The 25,841-nt window shown below is 42.1% G+C and overlaps 2 protein-coding genes across 4 annotated transcripts in view; one reads left to right on the top strand and one right to left on the bottom strand.

Moving 5' to 3' along the window:
* The window catches only part of TMEM65 (transmembrane protein 65), a 47,646-nt gene extending 34,547 nt beyond the window's left edge, over positions 1–13,099 (bottom strand). The window contains exon 1 of the mRNA XM_046642167.1: positions 12,337–13,099. Within this exon, the coding sequence (XP_046498123.1) occupies positions 12,337–12,622 (286 nt within the window). The 5' untranslated portion in view covers positions 12,623–13,099. The remainder of the gene's footprint in view (positions 1–12,336) is intronic.
* Positions 13,100–13,241: 142 nt separating this feature from the next.
* TRMT12 (tRNA methyltransferase 12 homolog) overlaps positions 13,242–25,841 on the top strand; it is a 51,183-nt gene continuing 38,583 nt past the window's right edge. For all 3 annotated transcript variants that reach the window (XM_046642150.1, XM_046642147.1, XM_046642148.1), the window contains exons 1-2: positions 13,242–13,823; positions 20,592–20,670. The gene's annotated coding sequence lies outside the window, so the exon portion shown is untranslated. The remainder of the gene's footprint in view (positions 13,824–20,591; positions 20,671–25,841) is intronic.

The following is a 25,841-nucleotide window of genomic DNA, read 5'->3' as shown; positions in this document are numbered from 1 at the left end:
GAAACCAGCCTGAAGGGGTTCCCACTGGTGAAATATGGGACAGTTAGAGGATCAAAAGTGATAGTAATGAATTATAACCCATTAAACAGAATAAGAATCCATGAGGATATACTGATGTAAATTAATAAATAATTGATGAAGAATGAGATATTTCTTAGACCCAAAGTATCTCTCCACAAAATATTTATTAATTACAAAAAGGAAAATAGCAACTATACAGTGGATAAGTTAGGAAAATACCACTTTAGTCAAATGTTCAAAGGAATTGGTTAACCTGGAAATGGTTAACATCACCAGGGACAAACCAAAATCATGGGCCAACTGAAAGGGTGAAAAAGAAGATAACATCACTTCTGTGATATTCCTGCCAAAGATGCATAACTGGAATCTATTCATGAGGAAAGAGACAAAACCAAATTGAAGCACATGCTACAAAATAACTGGCCTGTAATCCTCAAAAGCATAAACGTCATGAAAGCCAAATGAAAGACTGAGGAACTGTTCCAAATAGAAGGAAATTAAAGATATGTGACAACTAAATGCAACATGTGACTTTGGACTGCATCTTCTCGCTGTAAAGGAGCGTTACTAGGACAACAGGTGAAATCTGAATGGCATCAGAGTATTAGACGGTAGTAATCTATCCATGTCATATTGTGGCTATAAAGGACAGTGTTCTTGTTTGTAGGAAATACGTGCCAAAGCACTCCAGTTGTAGTGGACATTGTAATGCACAGTTGATCGCTAGCTGCCAGAAGTCCTGCCAAGAGACAGCCCTCAGTGGACAGCAATCCTGGAAGCCTGCTTCAGCTGCAGAACGCTGCCTCACCCCAGGCTCTACACCCTGCCTGGGCAGGCCACATCCAACAGCTCATTTTCACAGAGCTTGAGGCCCAGACCCTTCACAACTCAGGACAACACATCCTATCCCAGGGTCAGCTGAGGCTTTCATTAAGACTGCATCACTTTAACCTCTGCCCAAACCTGCTTCCTTCCCTTCCTTTTCTAAAGTGAGGAGTCCAATAGCACTCCCCAGCAAACTTGCATGATCATCTTGGCCTCAGACACAGCTTCCCAAGGAGCCCAACCTGTGACAGGGATGACAGGGCATCATGTCAACAACTTATTCTCAAATGATTCAGGGGAGGAAAAAAGAAAGCTTAGTGTACTATATTTGAAACTGCAATAAATTTGAGATTGTTTCAAAATTTAAACAGTAATACAAAATTAAGTGGGGAAAGCACAGGAAGAAGAACAGAATGAAGAAAAGCAGAAGAAAAAAAGTATGATGTGGCGCATGGTTCACTGAAGAAATGAGACTAACCAATGGACAGTATATTCAAGGTGATAATAGGAAATAAAAAGAAATGAACAAAAAGGAATACACCTATTACACCGTATTTATTACTTAAAAGCGATCGTTGTATAGCTATAAAATGAGTGTTAACAATTCACATTTTTTCTAACGTCTTTAAGAAGCCCCTCTGAGCAGAAAAAATGCTAAGATGTTTTTTAAACCATAAGATCTTTCTCACACACAAACATAAAATTCTACCAGCTCACAAAATATGCCACATCTTACATTACCACTCTCACATCTGTTTGCTTGTTTCTTTTCACAATTCAAGCATGCCTGAGTTTCTCTACATGACCTCACCTCTTTCCCACCTTAAAAACAAAAACACCTTTTAAAGCCTTGCCACTCAAAATATGGTCCCTGGCCCTGCAGCCTTGAATCACTGAGAACGTGCGGTGATTAGAATTGCAGCAGTTAGAAACGCAAAATGTCAGGCTCCATCTCAAACCTACTGAAACAGAATCCGCATTTCAATAAGATTCCCAGATGATTTTATCTGTACATTAAACTTGGTGAGGCTCCAGTTTCCACTGAGGGATGTAGAAAGCTATAAAGAGCATTGCTCTCACCATTACAGTGAAACAAAGTCAAACTAAATTCAAATTCATGACTTATTTCAAACCTGTAAGAGAACTCAAGTCACAGAGCAAACCACTGGCCCTAAATCAAAAGAGAAGCCGGCACCTGCAATGACAGAGGGGACAGGGGACGTTAGCACTTGCTTACTCGGGATAGATGCAACTGGATACCATAAACGTACAGCTAGAATAGTAAAGGAACAGGTGAGGCAGAGTGAGGGCCAGGGGGACAGCGCGAAGGCATTAGGATATGCATAAATTAGGGTATGCAGGTTCTTTCAGCAGAAACTCCACCAGACACACACACACAAAAAGAGAGGGAGCCCTAAGAAACTGTCCACTGTGGTGTAGACCTGAAGGAAGGGAAAAGCAATAATGCAGAAGGAACGTGAAACTCTACCTGGATCCCTTTTTCAATCTCTCCTATGAGTCAAAAGCCATAATCTGTGAGAAGGCAATACTATCACCCTTAGGGCAGGTGAGGTGACCAACTACAGTTTGCACAGGATTGTCTTAGTTTTAACACTGAAAGTCCCACATCCCAGGAAAAAGTGTTCCCTCTAGCTCCTAGGTATTTTAATTTGAAAAATGGAGTTTCCAATCATCTTCTTGATTTCTATAAGCTTCTCACCAAAGAAAATGAAAAGATCTTACCTGCTGAATGGCCTGCATATTTTCCATTCAGTGCTGCTAAAAACAGGTGTGATTTGTTTACTTGTGGTATTATGTTTTCCTCTGATAAACCAGAATTCTACACACGAATGTCTATTAAAAAATACTACAAATATTTAAAATAAGTTCAGACTTCTGACCTATGAGTAAAGAGATAATCTCAATAACCCTCAAGCTACTGCCGGAGGCCTCCTGCCCTCCATATCCAAAGTTCCCTTTAAAGAGCTGAATCCGGGGGCCAGCCCAGTGGTGCAGCTGTTAAGTTCTCGCGCTTTGCTTCAGCAGCCTGGGGTTCACTGGTCTGGATCCCAGGTGCGGACCTATGCACTGCTTAGGCCATGCTGTGCTGGCATCCCACATATAAAGCAGAGGAAGATGGGCACGGATGTTAGCTCAGGGCCAATCTTCTTCAGCAAAAGGAGGAGGATTGGTGGCAGACATTAGCTCAGGGCTAATCTTCCTCAAAAATAAATAAATAAATAAAGAGTTGAATCTTTCCTTAGTGATACTCCCTTTTCAGCCAACTAAAATCTGGCTTCTCCCCACATAATTATAAAAATTATAATTTTTATATAACTATAACAATTATAAAACCGCTTCTGACAAAGACATCAGCTCTCTTTCCTGTTATTAAATCCATCAGACCTTCTTCCTCGCACCCCTAGTCTTCCTCTTACATGACCTATCTAAAGAATCAGATCATTCCTTCTTTCTTGAAATGCTCTTTTCTTCACTTAGTCTCTGGGATATAGCATTCTTGTTATTTTTCCTGTCTTTGTGGACACTCCTCCTTGGTCTCCTTCTGATCCTGGTTCTTCTTCATCTTCCCTTCCAATAAACACTGGTGTTTTTCAGAGTTCTCTCCTGGATCTATATACAACTGTTAACACCCACACTTACAAACTCAGCCTAAACTTCTCCTATGAGCTCCAGATTAATGTATATAAACACACACACACACCCCTACTTACTTGACATCTCCATTCACATTCACAGAGGTATCTTAAACTTGACATGTCGAAAATTAACACTTTAATTTCCATCCCCCAAAATCTATTTTTTCCCCAGTATTCTCCCTCGCAGTTAAGAGCAACACCTTTTACTCAATCACTAGAGTCAGAAACCTAAGTCATCACTTTCTATTTCCTTTCCCTTGATTACCTGACCTTTTCTAATCCATGAGCAAGTCCCATCAGTTCCCTCTCAAAAATATATCTCGAATCCATCTCCTTCTCTTCATCCCCATGGCAACCTAGTCTTAGCCACCATCATCCCTGGCCTAGACTACTGTAACAGCTTCCTAAGCGGTCTCCCAGCTTATGCATTTGCACCTTCCAATTTGTTCACCAGCAGCAGCCCAAATGCTCTTTAAATCCCATTATTTCACGTCATGTTTAAACCCTGGAATGGCCTTCATATGGTTTACCAAGAAGGGCCCTGACTAATCTGGCTTCTGCCTACCTGTCCATCTCATCCCACTCCACTGTGCCCTTTGTTCATTACGTTCCACTCATATTTGCCTTCTGTCAATTCTACAGTATGCCAAGTCCCTTCCTATCTCAGGGTCTAGGTATTTGCTTTTCCTTCTTCTCAGAACGCTCTTCCTCCAGCTTCATTCAGCTATCTGAATGACTGGCTTCTCAATTTTCAGCTTAAATATCACCTACACAAAGCCTTCCCAGATCACTTTATCTAAAGTAAGTGTCATTCTGTTTATTCTCCTAATAGCACCCACCATAATTATTTATTTATTTACTTTATTGCTCAATATCTTTCCTCGCTCAAAAATATAACCTTCATAAGAGTATTTTGCTAAATTAATTCTCTGATGTACCCCAAACATCTAGTACAGTGTCTATTCTATGGTAGGGAGAGTAACAAATATTTGTTAAATAAATAAATTTTCAAAGTTTGGAAAGCTTTTCTATGAATAGTATGTTAGATATTAAAAACAAAACAAAACAAAAAACCTCATCCAAAAACCTAAAGGAAAATTAGCACAAAAGTTACAGATTTAAGACAGAAGTTCCAAATACTAGTTTTCTGACTTTTTCAAAATCCTCACACAATTATAAACTTTTTTACACAATGATTTTACTTTGATTTCCCTTATTTTCAAAGAAACAATGCCATATTTGCTTTTGTATTGAATGCTGTATAATGTGCAAAAATACAAAAGATAGACTAAGATATGTTACCAGGACAAGTGATTTTCTAGAATTTGAGGTGATAGCTTTTCTCCCGGCATGAGTTAAAAATCCCCGGTATGAGTACTCAGAAAGGTGCAATAATAAGAACAGGGGTTTTAGAATCAAACAAAGCTAAGATAAAAACTCCACTCTGCCACACAGGCTGTGTGTGCCTGCCACACAGGCCAGCTCCTCTTAGCCTCAGTTTCCTAATCTATAGAATAGAGATAATTCCTTCTCCCTCCAAGATAAGTAAACAAAACAATTACATGAAAACTCACTTAGCTCAGCATGTTTGGCACAAAGCAAATGTTCAATAAGCGCTACGTAATGGTAGTAAAGATGGCGTCAGCAACAACAACAACAGTACTAGCAATGGGATGTCTTCTATAAAATACAAGAACCATTATACAGTAGAAATTCAGAAACTGTCTTACAAAATAGCGGGCTGTTTTTAAAATTACAAATGTTTTTAATAACACAAAAAGTACTAAATAATCTATCCTCAAACTCAGAAAGACAGGAAATTTAAACTAAACCAAGTAAGAACACCACTCTAACTGAAATTCCCTGAAATTTTAGGATCTGTAAGTAGTAATGCCTCAGTTAACTACCTTTTAGGTACTTAAAACAACGATCCTCTGAACAGCCATCATCCTGATGTTAGCAAAAATATTCACAAGGGCTTCAATGTGAGATCTGAAGAGTCAAAGATCAGTAACAATGTGATAGATGCAACTGGCTAGCTGGAAAGACAAAAGAAAGTAGAGGTCTATGACCTTAAAAAGTCTGTCAAGAATTAAACCCTACCGAGAAGCACAGGGGGTTCAAAAAAAAAGAGAGAGAGAGAAAATGAAACAAAAAGAAGAAAATAAGAAACACTACGGAAGAGCGACAAAGAGCAGACATCAGAAACAATAACAGGGATGCCAAGAAGCAGACTTCCTTACACAGCAGAAAAGTTTACCACAACCACAACTGATGAATGAGAACAGAGTAGAATAGTCTGAGGGCGGGAGGGGGGATGAAGGGGGAGGGGAGGAATAAGCCCCACACATTTCACCACTATGACACAGTCTGAAAAGCATGCCAAGTGAACTGGCCGTGTTTTGGAGGCATTTGGTGTGATGACTGGCATGTCTACAAATAGAAGGAGCCCCAAAGAAAATTATTGTATTAAAATACAGTATATAAGGACTCTAACGTCTGACAGAAGCTAAATTGTACTCACAGTTTTACTAAGGCAGAGAAAAATGTACTACGTTCAAATATGTTGCCATCAAAAGCTATTAAAGTAAATCTTTCACAGGTTAAGGGGAATGACATTTTCTTACCTGAAAGTCCTTTGTCTAGAAGATTCTCTTATTTACCAGATGGTCTAAGGTAACTAAATTATTATATTTTAACATATAACTACTTGTTTTTATGTGGCTCTTTTCCTTAACTCAAAGCAGACCTAAACCTATGAGTCAATGACAAGGCTGGAGTCCTATAAATCTACATACTGATTAACTCAGCTGACTTGACCAAGATGCTAATAAAATTCGCACTTATGAATTTAGTCCCTATTTGTTCCAGATAGCTTTACACTCTGACATGCCAAAGAAAATCACTAAAGAGTATGGTTATGCAAACATCACTATTTTTAGAAAAACTGAAACAATCACCACTAATAATGGTTCAATATCAGAGCATCCCCAACATTCAAGTTCGCTATCTTTAGTTCTACTCGACCCTTTGGATAAGTCTATAAAGTTGCAGACTTTACATTATTTCAATTTTCCTATCTACAAATTTGTTTATAAAAATTTGCTTGTCACAGGGGTGGCCCAGTGGCTCAGTGGCTAAATTCGCATGTTACACATCGGCAGCCCAGGATTCACGTGTTTGGATCCAGGTGTGGACCTACACACCGCTTGCCAAGCCATGCTGTGGCAGGCATCCCACATAAAGGAGAGGAAGATGGGCACGGAAGTTAGCTTGGGGCCAGCCTTCCTCAACAAAAAGAGGAGGATTGGTGGCAGATGTTAGCTCAGGGCTAATCTTCCTCAAAAAAAAATCTGCTTGTCACAACTGCTATAAAAAGTAAGCAAATAGTGACTATTGAGATGAACAACAACAAATTAATTACTGGTGAATTAAACTATAGCAGTGTTTGACTTATCTGGAAGCCATATTTTTAAAGTGCCTAGTATTTAGAATTTAGTCAAGAACTTAGAGTGAAAGAACGTCACAATCAAGGACAACAGTTACCACAAAGTTCATTTATTTGATAATAAGGTGAGGAATCTAATAAAGTCACTCCGCTGGCCCTATACAGAGACAAACAAATGTAAAATAAAGCAAATGAGCTAGAAGCAAAGAGAATACACTGATACTTGCAAGTGTCAATGGATGACAGGAAAAGAGGAGAGACAAGCCCAAGGACTGAAGAAGATACAGCCTATAGCACTCATATAAAGCAATGGCCCTCTAGCAGGGTGATTTTGCTACCCTCCTCCCCTTCCCCCCACCCAACGTCTTCTCCAGGGAACATGTGGCAATGTCTAGAGACAGTTTTAGTTGACACAGTGGGGGTGAGGAGGGTGGGAGGGTGCTACTGGCCGCTAGTGGGTAGAGGACAGGGATGTTGCTAAATATCCTGTGTGGAGGACAGCCCCCATGACAAAGAATTATGCAGCCCAAAATGTCAATGTTGCCCAGAATGAGAAAACTGATATAGAGGAAAGAGTCCTAGACATCTCAATAGATAAAGGAATCACTACACTGGCACTCAGTAAAAGAAGGAATTTTCAAAAGCCTTAAGACAAACGAACAAAAAACCTAATTTGCTAATGGTGTGCATTAATAGAGAAAGACGTAATACAAGATTCCCAACAGAAATTATTAACTTCTTAAAAGCCTAGTGATATAAAGGAATAAACTACAACTATTAGTTAGGGTCATGCATATGGAATACTTCCTACTAATTTCCCTTCCCCTGAATCTAGACTGGCCTTAGTGACTTGTTTGACCAATATGCAGCAGAAAGAACATTCTGGGACTTCCAAGGCTAGCTTTAACAAATTTTGGTAGGTTGAATAATATCCCCCAAATATGTCCACATCCTAATCCTCCAACCTGTGAATATATTCCCTTATATGGCACAGATTTTGCAGGTGTGACTAAGTTAAGGAATTTAAGAGAGTAAGATTATCCTGGATTATCCAGGTGGGTCCTAAATGTCATCAGGAGGGTCCTTATACTAGAGAGGCAAAAAGGTCAGTGAAGGAGAAGATGATGCGACAACCAAAGCAGAAATTAGAGTGATATGACCAGGAACCAGAGAGTGCCAAAAGCTGGAAGAGACAAGGACCAGATTCTCCCCTGGAAAAAAAAGAGTCTTGCTGACACTTTTATTTTAGCCCCTTAAGTCTTATTTTGGACTTCAGACCTCCAGAACACTAAGAGAATAAATTTGTGCTGCTTTAAGCCACTAAATTTGTGGTGATTTGTTACACCAGCAATAGGAAACTAAGACAAAGTCTTACAGCTTCTACGTAGCCCTGTCGGAACATTTTCTCTGGGAGTCCAGATCCATCATCTAAGTTTCACAACCATTTTAAGTCTGTCATGGTAATGAGGTTACAGACATCTACTCTGGGCAACAGCTCCAGGGGAGCCCACCCCTTCTAGCCATCTCCAACAAAGTGCCAGACGGGTGAGTGAAGCCATCTTGGACCCTGTGACCAGCTCATGTGCCAGCCGTTTATGGAGTGAGCTCCATAGATACCACATGAAACAGACAAATCAGCCAGCCGAGCCCTTCCTATATTCCTGACCCATCCACAAAATCATGAGATGTAATGGAATAGTTATTGTTTTAAGTCACACATAACTGTGGACATCAAGTTATATGTAAGTGATAATTAAAAAGTATTAAATAGCATATATCCATATTATAATGGAAGAAAATAAATCCTATTTGCATTATCCGTTTTCTGCTGGCAGTAATTCCTAGTAATAGGGCTTCTCCAATATGCCCAGTAACTCTAAAGGATTCAGAATTAAGCTTGTTGGAATATACTGCTATAATTAGGTTCTTTCCATATTGGTAAAATAACTGATCGTAGCAAAGCTTCATTTAACTTATCTAGGCCCAAGATACAGAAGCTCTCAGCTTATTATCTACCTCTCACTCCTCCTGACTCAATTCACACTTCATATGTTCATTCTGGTTCTTCTCCTCTTGCTGGGTCTAGTTGGGGCTACACTTCCCTTATTCCTCTTAAAGGCAGTGAAACACCTTTATTCATGTATCTTAATTTGAAGTATGACATGTTTCTATTGCCCTCTTCCTTATTCTCTTTGAGCAAAAGCCATGATATCTCCAATTCATCCCAGAGGCTCATATATTAACAGAATCGCCACTTTCTCATAATGCTGATCAATGGGCAGAGAAAAATGGGGATACTCTTGTCAAGAGTCCAAGATCCCTAGTGGACCAGAACTCCATGGAAAATCTTATTTGTTTTTAAGTATTCTAGGTATCCACTTTAATATTAGCTTTTTAGGGGGCCAGCCCAGTGGCGCAGCAGTTAAGTTCACAAGTTCAAGCAGCTCGGGGTTCGCCGGTTCGGATCCCGTGTGCGGACCTATGTACCGCTTGTCAAGCCACGCTGTGGCAGGCATCCCACATGTAAAGTAGAGGAAGATGGGCATGGATGTTAGCTCAGGGCCAGTCTTCCTCAGCAAAAAGAGGAGGACTGGCGGCAGATGTTAGCTCAGGGCTAATCTTCCTCAAAATAATAACAATAATAATAATTAGAAATACTAACTGTAAAAATTGGGAGGCAAATTTGTTTTAAAAATCTCGGTGAAAATTAAAAGGAAACTGTTAATAATGTCAGCTTGCCAGTCCTACTTGGAAAAACAATGAACCAACAATGTACTATCAGAAGAATATGGACTGTTCCTGGAAGAAGAGAGAACAGGTTGAACAGATAAGTCGATCACATCAACTTTTTTAAAACTGAGGAGGAAATCAGTTTGTAATTTAAAAATCACAATATCCTATTTAACTACAATAAGACATCCCACAAAGTCTGCCTTATCTATTACAAAATGATTGTAAAGCTTTATCCCATCACAGACTATATCAAATGCCTACTGATAAGGGCAAATGTATCAAATTTCAGCAGTGGATTCCACGACCATACCAAAGCCTGGATGATTATTTTCCTGTAATGTTTCTACACCAAATCCAAAACACTTCATTAGCTCATACAAGCACCCTTTCCAAGAACACATAAGATTTCCTATAATAAGAAACAGCCCTTTCAAGAGAATTCATTTCATTAGATAGTGTACTTAGGACACACACATTTAGTACGTGGGAAAAACATGGGAGTTTTTCATTTGTTTGATTGGGAAAAATGTTAATTTCAGCGTTGGAATGAGCTGTATGCATTCTCAACATAGTAAAATCCTCTTTGCCTTCAATGATCAACAAATAAAGTAGTTTACTAGTGATGATTCCAGTTATCGCCATAGGAACTGTATGTACTGATATTGAAAACAATAGGGAATACTAAGACTGTACTAAAAATTAAAGCAACATCATCAACTGTCATCTGAGTCAAAAGGCAATAATTGAGTCATCAACAGTGGTGAAAATGTTGCTGTAAATTTTGAAGTTCTTTAGCTTATAAACAGGAGATAAGCATTTGACTACCACTTGCTTCCTATAGCCTTGCCTGTTTATCTTGAACATTGACAACTTAAATTACTAACTTCTCTCTCATTTATCTTACATACTTATTAAGATTAACTGATGCTAATTGATGTCCACTACTGAACTTTATAGGTCCTTTCCAGAATATCCAAAACCATGTTAAATTTAAAAATATTATCTTCATTGGAAAATGTAGCAACCCTATAGTGCAATACGTGTGGCATGTGCTAACGCAAGAAAGTAGAAGGTAAAGTTTACCCAGTTGTATCGCAGCACATGCTTTGCAAGAACTGTCATTAAATCATATTAACAGGGCTCTCCAAACTTCTAACAACATTAATGCAGAATTTCCAAGAAAGGACTCAGAAAAGGCCAAAAGTGTGTTCAAACAGTCTCGCCCATGGACAAAGATTCCTCAAATTAACGCTCCAGCATATGACTGTCTATATTGTTCTCCAAGGAGTACATTTTCAGAATTGAGTATTTTAAAACTGCACACTGAGTGCACACATAGCTTACAAATACACCAGTATTTTAATTATGACTTCCTCTAACATCATGATTACACACTTAACAACTGAATTGATTGCGATGTTACATTTTTCCTGTAAAAGCCTTGTGGGTAGACAGTCTGGAATCTCCCAATACCATAAATTGGTCCACAATTCCCCGAACTGAGAAAGAAGGCAGTTAAAAGGCACAACTAATAAAAAGTTTCTGCAGAAGGAGTAATGGATAAGTCACGCTTAGATGAGGCAGATAATTTCCTCCATCCCTATACACAGGCCAAAGAACCCCTTTAAGCGCCTCTGGCAAACCAAATGCCACGTTCCAAATCAACGTGCTCTAAACCTAAGGAATCTATGGAATGTTTCTGTACCTACCGACTTGGGGAGGCGAGGGAACAGACATAAAAAAAAGAAACTTTCAAAGACATCAGAACGTAACATAAAATAGCAGCAATGTATTTTGTCTGGCAAAATACGTTCAGACTGAATCATTTAACCATTTGCTCCTTTCGGCCCTTTGATTTTCTGTTCTAGCTTTTTCTCCCAGACTCCAATTCTGACCTGCCAGCATTCTGCACCCGTTTTAAAAATATCCTATTTTAACATGTTAACTTAAAAATAGCTTTGCTTTCACCGTCCCAAATTACTTTCGAGCAGCACTCTGCTTTTTCCTGTAGAGCCACAGAATCCCAGAAAAACCCCTTCTGATTTAGCATTCTTTCAACCTCCGGGGGAAACAACAAACGCTGCAGTTGAACTCGTGCAGCCCCGAACCTCTACGGGCTCGCAAGTCTGTATCTGTATCAGTGACCGGTTTGGTCCATCCTTTCCATTTCCCAGGAAAAGGTTTCCTTAAATTAAAACCACCAGGTCCGCGCGCACGCAAGCAGCTGAGAGCATCTCTGACTTAGGAAGCGAGCTCCCTTCTCCTGGACGCCCAGACATGCCCGTTGCACAACCCCTCAAGAAAGTTTCTCCCCGCCTCCCTGCACTTTCGGAGGAGGCACCTGCCTGGCTGCACGGCCGCGAGATCGCAGCCCCGGCTCGGGGACAGGAGGCCCGGGGAGGGGAGGTGCCCGGCAAACCCAAACAAAAGCAAAACACGATCGGTTGGCAATCTGGGCTTCTGCAGCCGGGGAGGAAGCTGCCAAGCGCTGGCCCCGGCGGCCTGGCACGCGCCGCGCCTGTCCTACCTGCCCCGGGGACACTGGGGAGGCGCAAAGTTCCCCCCCTCGGACGGCCCAGGCGCGGGGCAGGAGGGCTCCCGGGGGGGAGGGGCGGGCGCCGGGCCCGGGCTCGCCCCCAGCCGCCCCCTTACCTTGGGCGATGGCGATGGACTCGAAGCGGTGCAGCTCCTTGAGCAGGCAGCTCCTCTCGGTGGAGTGCAGGCTGTAGATGAAGTCGCGCGCGCCCTGCGCCGTGTTCAGCGCCTCCATGGGCTCCTTCTTGGGGTGCGTGCCCAGCCCCCGGGGGCCGCCGGGCGCCGCGAGCGCCAGCAGCCCCCGCCCGCGGCGGCACCAGGACGGCGGGCGGGGCGCGGCTGCCGGGCCCGGCCTCAGGCTGCGCGCGGTCCGGCTCCTCAGCAGCGGCAGCAGCCGGGACATGGCGGGCTGAGGAGCGGGGACCCCCGCGGCCGTCCGGGAAGGCGATGGCCGGCGAGGCCGGGGGAAGCAGCAGGAGCTGGGCTCAGCCCGACCCCGCCCCGATGTCCTCCTCACAGGCAGCCGAGGCGCCGGGCACCATGCACTCCCCGGGCCCGCGCGGCCGTCGCCTCCTCTTCCGTCCCCTTCCCTTCCAAAAGGCCCGCGGCCGCTCCGCCGACGAAAACTTTCTGTGAGGCGGCCGGGCCCGGAGAGCTCCCGGAGAGGGCGGGCGGTGCGGGCGGGCGCCTGCTGGCTGAGGAGGAACGGCGCGGGCGGGCGGGTTCGGCGAGGGCTGGTGTCTGTCAGTCTGGTCTTCCAGAGGGATGAGTCAGCCACGCGCCGCCCTCCTCCGGCGCCGCCCTCCTCTCCCGCCGGCTTTCCCAACCTCTTGCCTGCCCTCGTCCCCTCTCGGCGCAGCTCCCTTGCCCTCAAAGCAGCCGCGCTCTCAGGCCGCAGCTGCCGCCGCTACCCCTAGCGGCGATATAAGGGGTAACGGGGCGGGGCGAACGGGGAAGGCGGGGCGGGGGCGGGGCCGCGCAGGCGCAGTCCTCAGGCTCGCGGACCGCGGTCCCTCCCGAGGAAGGAGCGTGCACACGCGTCCCCACCCCCTCCGGTGAGCGAAGGTGGAGGGAGGAGGCCCATGCTCGTGCCGGCGTTCCCTACCTTTCCAGCGAGGAGAGTAGGGACGCAGAACTGTGGGCCCCTCTCCCGGCCGAGTCGTGCAGCTGCCACCCGGCCCACCCTAGCGCCATGCCTAAATCTGGGGCTCATTCTGAATGATGCCCCAGCGTGCGGCCCCCCTTGCCCGGTACGGACCAGGAGGAGACCAGCCAGGCCGCTCCGGAGAGCCTCGCTACCGCTCGAAACCTCGCGGGGTCGCAGCTCCCTGCTCTGGTTTTTGGGGATTGAAGCGCCCAAGCCGCGCCTTTTACCAGGTTGCCGCCCACCGTGGCCTCGGCCAGACGCTCGGGTTTCTGAGGCACCCCGTTTGGGAGCTCCAAAGAGAGGGCGAGGCCGGTTCTACCCCTTCCTCAGAAGGATTTGAGACTGAGACCCTGACACCGAGAATACCCTTCCACTTTCTGATGCCAGCAGCTTGCAGATTGTTAATGCTGAAGCGGGAGGCAAGAATGTCACAGCCCTTTTAGGGGTGTTTGTCAAGGTTGGTTTTTTTTTTTCTCTATGCCAAGGCAGAAAGAATTCTGCGATTCTCCACTATTTCCGCATGTCCAGGTCCTAGGCATCTTTCAAGGCCCAGTTCAAAGGGTCTCTTACTCCAAGCTTTACTTTTCTCTCTTCGTAAGAGAGGAGATCTCAGCTTTATCTGAACCTATCTAATGACACTAAGGCTTCCTGTCTTAGAGAATAGATCCACTTAGAGAATAAATCTGCTCAAGTGTAATCAAGATCCAAATCCTATCCTTATATCCGCTGCTGCACCCAGCCCAAGACCTTGTGTGTAGTGGATGTGCTATAAACATGTAAGTGCAAAATATAAATGTGAATCAAAGGAGGAATGTTATCACTAAATCCTCCTGCTGCACTGTCTCAGTGGTTCTCAAAGTATAGTTCCCTGGACAGCAGAGCGTGTTAGACATGCAAATTGGTGTGCTCCACCCAAGACCTCCTGAATCAGAAACTGGGCGTTGGGCCCAGTCGTCTGTGTTTTAACAAGCTCGCCACTTAATAGTGATGCACACAAAAGTTTGAGAGCCACTGCTCTAACTTAAAGAAACATGGAAAGTAATTTTTTGTTTTTCAATTTCAAAGCAATGCCCTCTAGTGTAATAATGACAGTTAAGAATGCACTTTGTGGGAAATACAAGTTCTTTGAGTGTAGAGACTGTGTCTTTCTTGTCTTTGAAATGCTTTACACCCCCAGTGTGTGTTGGGATCCTCTGCAGAGTTATTTCAGTCTCAAGTTCTTGGGATTACCACCACCCTCCCCACGCTATCCTTTACCCTCAAGAGATTCTGACTCGTTGGGCTGGGGGTGAGGCCTGGGAAGTGAGGTTTGGAAGAGTTCCTCAGTAAGAACCCATTCCCAAGAGTCTGTAGGACACCAGTTTTGTGTGTGAGCTCCAGAAACAGATTGTTGAAAGTGTGATAACTGGGTCAACCGTTTCCTAGTTAGGTATTAGTGGTAGTTGATTACAATAGTGGTCCCAATGTATCATGCCTTATGGTATCCACTCCCTTGTGTAGACCTTGACTATGTTGACTATGGGCTTGGCTATATGACTTGCTTTAGCCAATAAATGGGAGATCACAAACCTGATCTGATAAGTGCTTGCTCGTTGGGGCTTGTAATATGTTTGCTGTATGATTTATGAATATTCCATTCTGCTATAGAAAATAGGAAAAACTAAACCGTAGACACGATTTGCTTATGAGACATGTTGCACCTAGAATAAGTGGATGTATGTTGAACATAGATTAAAAGGAGGGAACAAATGAAAGGGCTAGATAGAAAGAGGTAGACCAAGTGAACTTTAAATATTAATATGGCATGGATCGTACTACCTCTAGACTGATGACTGTTTCATGCCTAAATTGGCCACCTACTAGCCCCATCATGGCCTCATGTTATCTCTGCACAAGAAAAACAGATAAACTCCTAGCTACTCAGCCAGCTAATGGCCAGCTACAGTTATGACCAGACACAAAACAAATGAATGTTGGTTCCAAGACCTTCAATCTTGTCAATCCCTCTTGCTTATTCTCTACTCTGGTCCTTAAAACCACACCATCTGTGGAGAAGACTGGCACAGCAGAGAGGTATAGGATGTATGAACATTGCATAAAACAAAATTTAGGTGCTTTGGGCCCTCAACCCTGCTTGTACCCTATCCTAAGCTTGTATATCTACCCTATCTCTTTCCTCTTGCTTCTCACTCTGTTCTAAATTAGTTGATAAATTGTTTGGGTTACTGGTGCAGCTCTTTGAGTGAACACATTATGCCAAACTTAGTGTCTTGAATAGCCAGCTCATGATTTTGTGGCTTAGAAATTCGGGAAGGGCTTGCCTGGGCAGTTCTTTGTTGGCATCTCTTATCAAGTGTCAACTGCAGCCACTGTCATTTGAAGGATTATCTGGGCTGGACATCCAAGATGGCACACTCATGTGGCTGACAGTTGATGCTGGCTGTTCGCTGACTGGGAGCTCAGCTGGGGCTGTGAACCAGAGCACCTTCGTGCAACCCCTCCAGCATGGCAGACTTCTCACATGGCAGCTGGCTTCCCTCAGAGCAGGTGTCTGAAAAGAACAAGGGTCATGGCCTTTTCTGACTTATCCTAAGAAGTCATGCAGCATCACTTCCAATGTATTCTACTAGCTACCCGCAAGCCACTAAAGCCAGCCTAGATTCAGGAGAAGGGGATATAGACCCCTGCCTCTCAATGAGAGCAATGCCAAAGAATTTGGGAACATGTTTTAAAGCTGCCACATAAGCAATGGGATTCAAGTATTTTAATTTGGTCTATAAAGCCTGTCTCTTCTGTGAGCTACGGTACAACCTCTCTGTTGGTATACTTGGAGGGTGCCATTGCCTCAAGGTAATTTTGGGCATGATGTTTGCCCTGTTGGAATTCAGCTGCCATATAAAGAAGTCTGGAATATCCTGCTAGAAAGGCCACGTCGAGGAGGAGGCAACAGCCAATAGCCCCAGCTAACTACCAGTCACATGCATGAGGCCATCTTGGACTGTCCAGTCCCAATCAAGCCCCAGATGACAGCATTGTGATCATTAGTTCTGGGGCCAGCCTGCCTGGGTTTGAGTCCTCACTCTACCATTTGCTAGCTGTATAACCTTGAGCTAATAACTCAGCCTTTCCAGGGCTGCTCAGCTGTTTGATGGGGATAAGGGCATGTTGCTAAGTTTGCTCATCTGTTAAATGGAGGTAAAGGGTATCTGCTTAATAGGGTTTTAGTGAAACTAAATGAGTTAATACATGTCAAGCATTTCAAACACACTTGGAACATGGTAAGTGCTCAATAACTATTAGCTATTATTATCCAAATTCCCAGGGACACCTCAAACCTCTAGGATTATGGCTTTGAACCCTAATTTAAGAGATATCTACCGAGCTACCTGTCATTTAATACACATTAATGTGTATTAACTGCATTCTGCATCTACTCCCTTTCTCTGAACACTTAAATCGCCTGATAAGAATACGTAGAGGAGATGGAGACGGGGGAGGTTTGGGGTCCATGTGTGGAGCTCCTGAGAAATATGACAGGTGTAGATGTGGGTGGCCGGAGGAAGTTTCTGAGGAAATATGAGGGTACTGAAGAGGTAGTGCCAGCAGGTCGGAGGCTGTTCCGGGAATGGAAGAGGGGGAGAAGGAGGACCCAGAAGGCAAACTTGGCATGGGTTTGGCCTAGCCTGCTCTGCACCTTTAAAGATGACAAACATCATGCCTCAGTTAACAATCAGCTTCATCCTCATAAAAAAATTGCTGCTGAATCAACAGTCCACGGTAGGTTACATCATGCAGAGTTCCTGGCATCCCTGTTGCTGGCAGGGCACAAAGCTGTTTGCTGTCTCTACCTCTTATGATACCTCGTACACCCAGCTATTACAATCCACTTTAAAATTCTTGAAATTGTTGCTTTCCTTTGTGGGACCTTTAATCATTTCTTCTGCCCACATGTTTGCAGTTCCCTGATTGCACTTCTCATCCATCAAGTTCCTGACTTAGGGTTCTAACCTCTCAGGTCCCTTTCCCCATCAGAGGCAGAAGAGCTAGCGGGGTAGGAGGAAAACCAGAGGACTGTGGTGTTCATTGTCTTTCTCTCTGTTCGTATCACTGGAGATGCCAGAACTGTGTCTACCTGTTGTAATACTGATCATTATTATTCTTGGGATATTAGTTTTTTTTTTTAACTTTCCCCTTTGCACTTGTCTCTGTTGTTTGAATTGTTTATAAGTGCACTAAAATGAAGGTAATGGGTTAAAAAAGATATAGCCTTGCAAGCACAGAGTTAATGGGAGAAGAGACGACAGCAACACAGTAATACATGATAGAAAGCAAATGGAAGAGTGGTAACTAACCTGGTGGGGCAGCGAAAGGTGAAAACTGAGCTGGAATGAAACACCCTAGAAGAAGGTTAATCTGAGCAACAGCCTCAAGAAAGTACAGGAATTGGAGGTCCCAAGTACCTCTGAAGGTGGAGATATAATTGAGCTTGAAACAGAAGATCTAGGTGAAAATTTTTTTTTTTTTAAAGATTTTATTTTTTCCTTTTTCTCCCCAAAGCCCCCCAGTACATAGTTGTATATTCTTCATTGTGGGTCCTTCTAGTTGTGGCATGTGGGACGCTGCCTCAGCGTGGTCTGACGAGCAGTGCCATGTCCACGCCCAGGATTCGAACCAACGAAACACTGGGCCGCTTGCGGCGGAGTGCACAAACTTAACCACTCGGCCACGGGGCCAGCCCCCTAGGTGAAAAATTTTAAAGGAGCACTTATAAACCCAGATCCCCTCCTACGTCCCATGCAGCTGGGAGATTGCCACTTCCTTGCCCCAGAAGAAGTCTAGAAGCTTACTAGTAGAGAGACATTAGGCTTGGGGGCACCAGGAATACCTGAGGGCAAAGAGGGCATACCAAAAACAAAAGGATGAAGTGAATGCCACAGACTGACTCATGGATCCCCGTTGCTCTTTTGCTCTGCTTCACCATCACTGGTAGCCATACTCTTGGAGGATTCTTCTCTGAGCAGCCAGTAAAAGAGCTTAGCCAGACCCCCCTGCAATGAAACCACCCATTAACCAGCTCTGCTAATCACAGCATTTCCAAACAGCTTTTTGTTGTCTCTCTCTTAAGTACAAAATATGAGCCAAGAGCCTAAAATCACTAGTCAGTTGAAGAAAGCCTTCAAGATAGAAAGAACCAAAATAGCCAACATTAAAAAAAAAAGAGAAAGGATCTCTGAGGACATAGGGAACAAAATAAAACTTTTGAAAATGCGTAACATGAATGTCTTTGCAAAAGAAGGCAAGATACCGCATCTATGGAAAAAATAAGAGTCTATAAAAGTAGAAACATCCAGAAAATAAAAGACATTTCTTGAAATTCAAACATGATAGTCAAAATGAAAAATGTAGCAAAAAGATTGGAAGATAACATTGAGAAAAATTTCTTTAAAAGTAGACAATAGATAATATAACAAATATAAAATAGAAGATAAATGACAAGATTAGAGAATCAGGTTCGGGGGTGCAAGAGAGTCAAAGAAGATAATACAGTTTTGAAAATGTAAGGAAGAAAATCATCAAAGAAATGTCTGAAGGAAAGTCCCCCAAAGTGAAGGTCATTTGTTCCCAGACTGAGAGAGTTCATTGAGGGCTCAGAACTCTAGATGAAATGAGACCCCGTTTAAAGCCTATTGTCGTGCTTTGCTGTCATCAGATCACTAAGGACCAAGAAAAGATCCTAAAAGATTTCAGCATCAAAGTCAATGGTTGTCAAGGGACGTTCAGTAAAAATAAATTTCCTTTCACAATGGGCTCAGATATCTCAGCAGCAATGCTAGAAGCCAGAAGACAATGGAGAAATAACTTCAAAATTCTGAGGAATATTATTTCCAATCCAGAATTCTGTATTCAGCAATCTAGCGTGAGGGTAGATTTTCAGACCTTGAAGGCTCAGAATACGTATGTCCCATACATCGCATCAGGAAGAAACTGGAAGATGTGCTCCGTCAAATGGAAGGAATAAACCAGAAGATCCAGGAAATAGGAAGTCGCAGGATGGCAGGTCTAGAGAGCAACGAGTCTACGTGGGAGCAAGGCAACGGAAGGTTTTCAGAGGCGTGTCTCTGACAAAGAGGTGGACTTAATTAGGTTTTCTGATATATTTGAATATCTTGAAAGGGGACAAATTTCTTTGGGAGAGTTTGGGAATGGATTAGTGATAGGTAGCAAGAAAACTAAACAAATAAAGACTGAGGCAATTATTAACTCGTAAATAAAAATTATATTAGGGAAAAATCATAATAAATTAAAATGTCACAGGTAAACAGTATTTACAGGATTATAATAATTCAGAATATTGATTTAACCAAAAATTAAATGTATCTAAACTGGGCAGATGGCGGAGGGGAAGTATCTTTGTCAGCTCAGGCTGCCATAACAAAATACTGTAGACTATGTGGCCTAAACGATAGGAATTTATTTCTCACAGTTCTAGAGACTGAAGATGAAGGTGTCAGCAAGGTAGATTTCATTTGGAGGCCTCTTCTCTTGGCTTGTAGGCAGCCATCATCTCACTGTGTGCTTGTATAACCTCTTTGTGCAAGTGTGGAGAGAGAGAAGGAAAGCATTCTGGCGTCTCTTCTTATAAGGACCCTTCTTATAAGGCCCCACCCTCGTGACCTCATCTAACCCTAATCATGTCCCCGAACTCACATCTCCAAATACTATCACATTGGGAGTTAGAGCTTCAACATATGAATTTGGGGGGTGGGGACACAAACTTTCAGTTCATGACAAGAAATGTGTGTGTGTGTGTTTATATGTATATGTGTAGTGGGCCGAGGAAATGGGAGTAAGAAAGTAAAACCTTATCTGTCATAGTAAGCATACCACTCAGGGCCACAACGGGGCACAGATGGTAGTACACTCTAAATAGGATAATTTGAGGAGGGTTTATTTCCAAAGGGACTGTTTACAAAGGTGTGGGTGTAAGGGGAGCCACAAGAGAGAGTGCAGTAACCCAGGGCTCAGTAGCAATTGCACTGTTAAAGGGGTAAGTTCAGTGCATGGTGACCACAGTCTAGAATGAGAGTCAGATAGAGCAGGCCTCCTTGAGAAAAGCAGTGACCTCCAGTTGAGGACACAGCCAGCTAGAGGAGATGGTCAAGGAGGGAGTCAGGGGAATAAAGATTCTCATCTCACTGTCTTTTCTCTCTCATCTCTCTTCCAGGTTCTCCCAGCTGGAGAACAACAAACTCACCTAGAAGACAGAGGACCCCTTCATAAACCCGTGGTGGTGGTCCATACAGGTGAGTTTATCTGAACAGAAAGCAAGGAGATGGGTAGATAGTAGATCCAGGGGAAAAATGGAAGATATCCAACACAGTAAAAAAAACAAGCAATGAAGAAATAATAGGCATAATCCTATTATATATCCAGGAGAAACTTCTAAAAAAGTTGAAAATAGTTGCCTTTCTGAAATGAAAATTGAAAATAGGGAGATGCAAGGTTGGGAACTGCTTTTTTTTTTTATTACATACTTTGTAGAACAATTTGACTTTTATCACTAAGTACAACCTTGATAAAAATAATTTTTACATGCTCTTTGGGTTTGCACTGAGGAAATCACTGATGACCTTTGCCATGCAATTTCAGTTAAGTGCTGGGAGCTGAGATCAGATTATAATGGGTTGAGAAGAAAAGCTGAGGTGAGTGGGAGATGAATTCCAAAAGACAGCCAAATTTTGTTAATCAAATGTTTAGTTAATGTCTTTAATAGCTAGTCTATTAGTTTCACTAGGTGAAAGGTGTACTGAATGTGATTTGTGTTTTAATGAGCAATGTTTGCATAATCCATGTGTCCAGTACATTTATGCACAGTTTTAGGATTTAGAACATCTTTTCATGCTTTAATTATTAAAATGGTTCTGGCTATTATTTCTTTTCTTTTTTTTTTTAAAGATTGGCACCTGAGCTAACAACTGTTGCCAATCTCTCTCATTTTTTTTCCCTTCTTTTCCTCCCCAAATCCCCCCAGTACCTAGTTGTATATTTTTAGTTGTGGGTCCTTCTAGTTGTGGCATGTGGGCCACCGCCTCAGCGTGGCCTAGCGAGCGGTGTCATGTCCACACCAAGGATCCAAACCAGCGAAACCCTCGACCACTGAGGAGTGCACGGACATAACCACTCGGCCACGGGGCCAGCCCCTGGCTATTATTTCTTAAACTGTCCCCAAAATATCATCTTACCCCTCACATCCATTCCTCTTCCTATATTTCCTTTGTAAACCTTCCAAACTCAAACTAAATGTTCGGACCATCTTTGATCTCCTCTTTCACTTCTAATGTGTCCTTGCCAAATGCTATACATTCTACTCATTAAATGTTTTCATTTCTGTTTCCTCCTTTCCATCCTGGCTGGTTCTGACAGACTCTAAGCCATCAGGATTTGTTGACTGTCATTATGGCCTAACTTACCTCTCCCTGCCTCTAAATTATATTTCCAATAGCTTCCCTTGTTAACTGATGGACTTCCAGATCTTATTAGAAACTGACTTTTCAGCCGCATCTCTTATTACTCTCCCTTTCTTGAGCCAAACACGACTCCTTAGTACTCTCCAAGACTTCCACTGTCCATGCCTGTGTTCATATTGTCACCTCTGCTTGCAGCACCTTCACCCTCATTTTCTCTACATGTGCAGTCTTTCCCCTTCTTCAGGGCCCAGCCCAAATGCCTTCTCATTCCTGAGGTGGCTCTTAGAGATACTTTCTAGGAAGATATCAGCTGTTTTTCTGAACCTCCTCATCACTCTTTCTGAACCTTCTCCTTGTGTTCTAGTACCCTGGCTGCCTCACTCAGAAGCACCTTGAAGGAAGCTTCCCTGTCTAATTCATCTTTTTATCCCTTTAGCAGCTAGCATAGTACCCTGTACATATATACACTCAATATATTTGTTGAATTTTTAAATTAAGTAGCCTGTCAATGTTTTTTCTGCTTTATTGAGGTATAATTGGTTTTCAAAAAACTGTACAGTTAATGTATATCAATTGGTAAGTTTGGACTTATGTATACACTCATATTACCAACACCAAAATCAAGGTAATAAATGTATCCATCACTACCAAAAGTTCCTTTGTGTCCCTTTATTTTTGTTTTGTTTTGTTGGTAAAAACGCTTAACACGAGATCTACCTTCTTAACAAATATTAAGTGCACAATGCCTTGTCGTTAACTACAGACACTATGCTGTACGTCAGATCTCTGAAATTTACTCATATTGTACAACTATAACTTTATACCCGGTGAAATACTCCCCTATTCCTCTCCTCCCACCCCTTGCTAACCACCATTCTGCCAATCAATATTTGATTTTATGATATAGTCTCATTTTATGATATAGTCTCATTTGAAAGTCTCAATAATCCTAGGGATCAAACTGTCATCATAATATGACCAGCTAACCTTGCCCCAGGTCTCAGCAAGATAAGAAAAAACTATATGATCATTAAGGAAAAGATGGAAGGTGAGGGGACTGAAAAGTCCTATGAAAATTGAGAAGCTGTAACCCAATTTTTTATTTACCATGTAAATAAAGGTTAAGAACATGGAGTCAGATTAACCTGGGCTAAAATCTTGCCACTGCCCCTTACCAGCTGCATATCCTTGAACCAGTTAACCTCTTTGAGCCTTAATTTCCTTCTTGGCAAAATTCCGACAATAATGGTACCTACCTCCCAAAGCTGTTTGTATACTTAAATGAGATAATGTACATGAATAGTTTTGTAGAATGTCTGGAATACATCATGTACAGTCAGTAAATTATAGATTCTTTCTATTACTATTATTGTTATCAACTGCTGTGTTAAGCAGTTGCCAAGAGCATTAGCTTTGGAATCATACAGAGCTGGGGACTTCTTATTAAAAAAAATATGAGAGAACACTTCCAAACTCATTTTACTAGGCCAGCATTAAACTCATACCAAAGAAAGATAAGGACACTATGAGGAAAGAAAACTGCTAGGCCAATATCCCTGATGAACATAGATGCAAAAATCCTCAACAAATACTAGCAAACCAAATTTAACAGCACATTGAAAGGATCATACCATGATCAGGTAAGATTTATCTCTGGGATGCAAGGATGGCTCAATATATGCAAATCAATAAATGTGATATGCCACGTTAACATAATGAAGGATCAAAAACATGGGATAATCTCAGTAAACATGGAAAAAGCATTTGACAAATTCAACATCCTTTCGTGATAAAAGGTCTCAACAAATTAGGTATAGAAGGAAGGTACCACAACATAATAAAGGCCGTGTATGACAAGCCCACAGCTAATATCATACTCAATGGTGAAAAGCTAAAAGCTTTTCCTTTAAGATCAGAAACAAGGGTGCCTGCTCTCACCATTTCTGTTCAACTTAGTACTGGAAGTCTTAGAGCAGTTAGGCAAGGAAAAGAAATAAAAGGCATCCAAATCAGAAAGGAATACTGTGTTTGCGGATGACATGATCTTATATTTAGAAAACCCTAAAGACTCAACTCCACCAAAAATCTGTTAGAACTAGTAAACAAATTCAGTAAAGTTGCAAGATACGAAAGCAATATACAAAAATCAGTTTTGCATTTCTATACACTAACTACGAACTATCAAAAAAAGAAATTAAGAAAGCAATCTCATTTACAATAGCATCGTGAACAGTAAAGTACTGAGGATAAATTAACTAAGGAGGTAAAAGATCTATATAATGAAAACTACAAGACGTTGATGAAAGAAACTGTGAAAGACACAAATAAATGGATTGGAAGAATTAATATTGCTAAAATGCCAACATCTCCCAAAGCTATCTACAGAGTCAGTGCAATCCCTATCAAAATTCCAATGGCATCTTTCATATACCTGTTGGCCATTTGTAGGTATTCTTTGGAAAAATGTCTCTTCAGGTCCTTTGCCCATTTTTTAATCTGGTTATTTGTTTTTCACTATTGAGTTGTAAGAGTTTCTTATATATTTTGGATATTAACTGCTTATCAGAGATATACGGTTTGCAAACACTTTATTGCATTCTGTAGGTTATCTTTTCATTTAGTTAATTGTTTCCTTTGCTGTACTGAAATAGAAAAAACAACCCTGAAATTTATATGGAACCGCAAAACACCCTGAATAGCCAAAGCAATCTTGAGCAAGAAGAAGAAAGCTGGAAACATCATACTTCCTGATTTCAAACTATATTACAAAGCTGTAATAAGCAAAACAGTATGGTACTGACATAAAAACAGACACTTAAATCAGGACAGGATAGAGAGCCCAGAAATAAGCTCACACGTAAACAGTTAACTATTTGACAAGGGCACCAAGAATACACAAGGGGGAAAGGCAGTGTTGGGGAAACTGGATATCCACATGCAAAAGAACGAAATTGGACCTTTATCTTACACTGTACACAAATATCAACTCAAAATGGATTAAAGACTGAAATGTAAAACCCAAAATCGTAAAATTCCTAGTCAAAAACAGGGGTAAGTTCCATGGCATTGGTCTTGGTAATTATTTTTTGGATATAACACCAAAAGCACAGGCAACAGGGACTGGCCCAGTGGCTGAGTGGTTGAGTTTGCGTGCTCTGCTTCGGTGCCCCAGGGTTTCGCTGGTTTGGATCCTGGGCGTGGACATGGCACCGTTCATCAAGCCACACTGAGGCAGCATCCCGCATACCACAACTAGAAGTACCAACAACTAAGAATATACAACTGTGTACTGGGGGGCTTTGGGGAGAAAAAGAGAAAATAAAATTAAAAAAAAAATTGGGACTAGATCCAACTAAAAAGCTTCTGGACAGCAATAGGAAATAACCAACCAAATGAAAAAGGAACCTATGGAATTCAAGAAAGTATTTGCAAACCAAACATCTGATAAAGGGTTAATATCCAAAAAATGTAAAGAATTCTTACATCTCAAAAAACAAATACCTGGATTAAAGAGGGGGCAAAGAACCTGAAGAGACATTTTTCCAAAGAAGACCTGCAGATGGCCAACAGGTGCATGAAAAGATGCTCAACATCACACATCATCAGGAAAATGCAAATCAAAACCACAATGAGCTGTCAGCTCACACCTGTTAGGATGCTGAGTTCCAAAATGACAAGAGATAACAAGTGTTGGTGAGGGTGTGGGGAAAAAGGAACTCTTGTACACTGTTGGTGGGAGTGTAAATTGGTATGGCCATTATGGAAAATAGTATGGAGACTCCTCAAAAAATTAAAAATAGAACTACCATATGATCTAGCAATTCTACTTCTGAGTATATATCCAGAGGAAATCAGTATCTTAAAGAAATAGCTGCACTCCATGTTCCTTGCAGCATTATTCGCAATAGTCAATATATGGAAACAACCTAGGTTTTCATTAACAGAGGAATGGATAAAGAAAATGTGGCATATTGTTAAAATAAAATGGAGACTGCCTGAAAATTCCC

This window comes from Equus quagga, chromosome 16 (assembly GCF_021613505.1).
Source record: "Equus quagga isolate Etosha38 chromosome 16, UCLA_HA_Equagga_1.0, whole genome shotgun sequence".
In the NCBI taxonomy this organism is placed as follows: Eukaryota; Metazoa; Chordata; class Mammalia; order Perissodactyla; family Equidae; genus Equus; species Equus quagga.
This window is presented reverse-complemented; position numbering and strand designations above follow the sequence as displayed.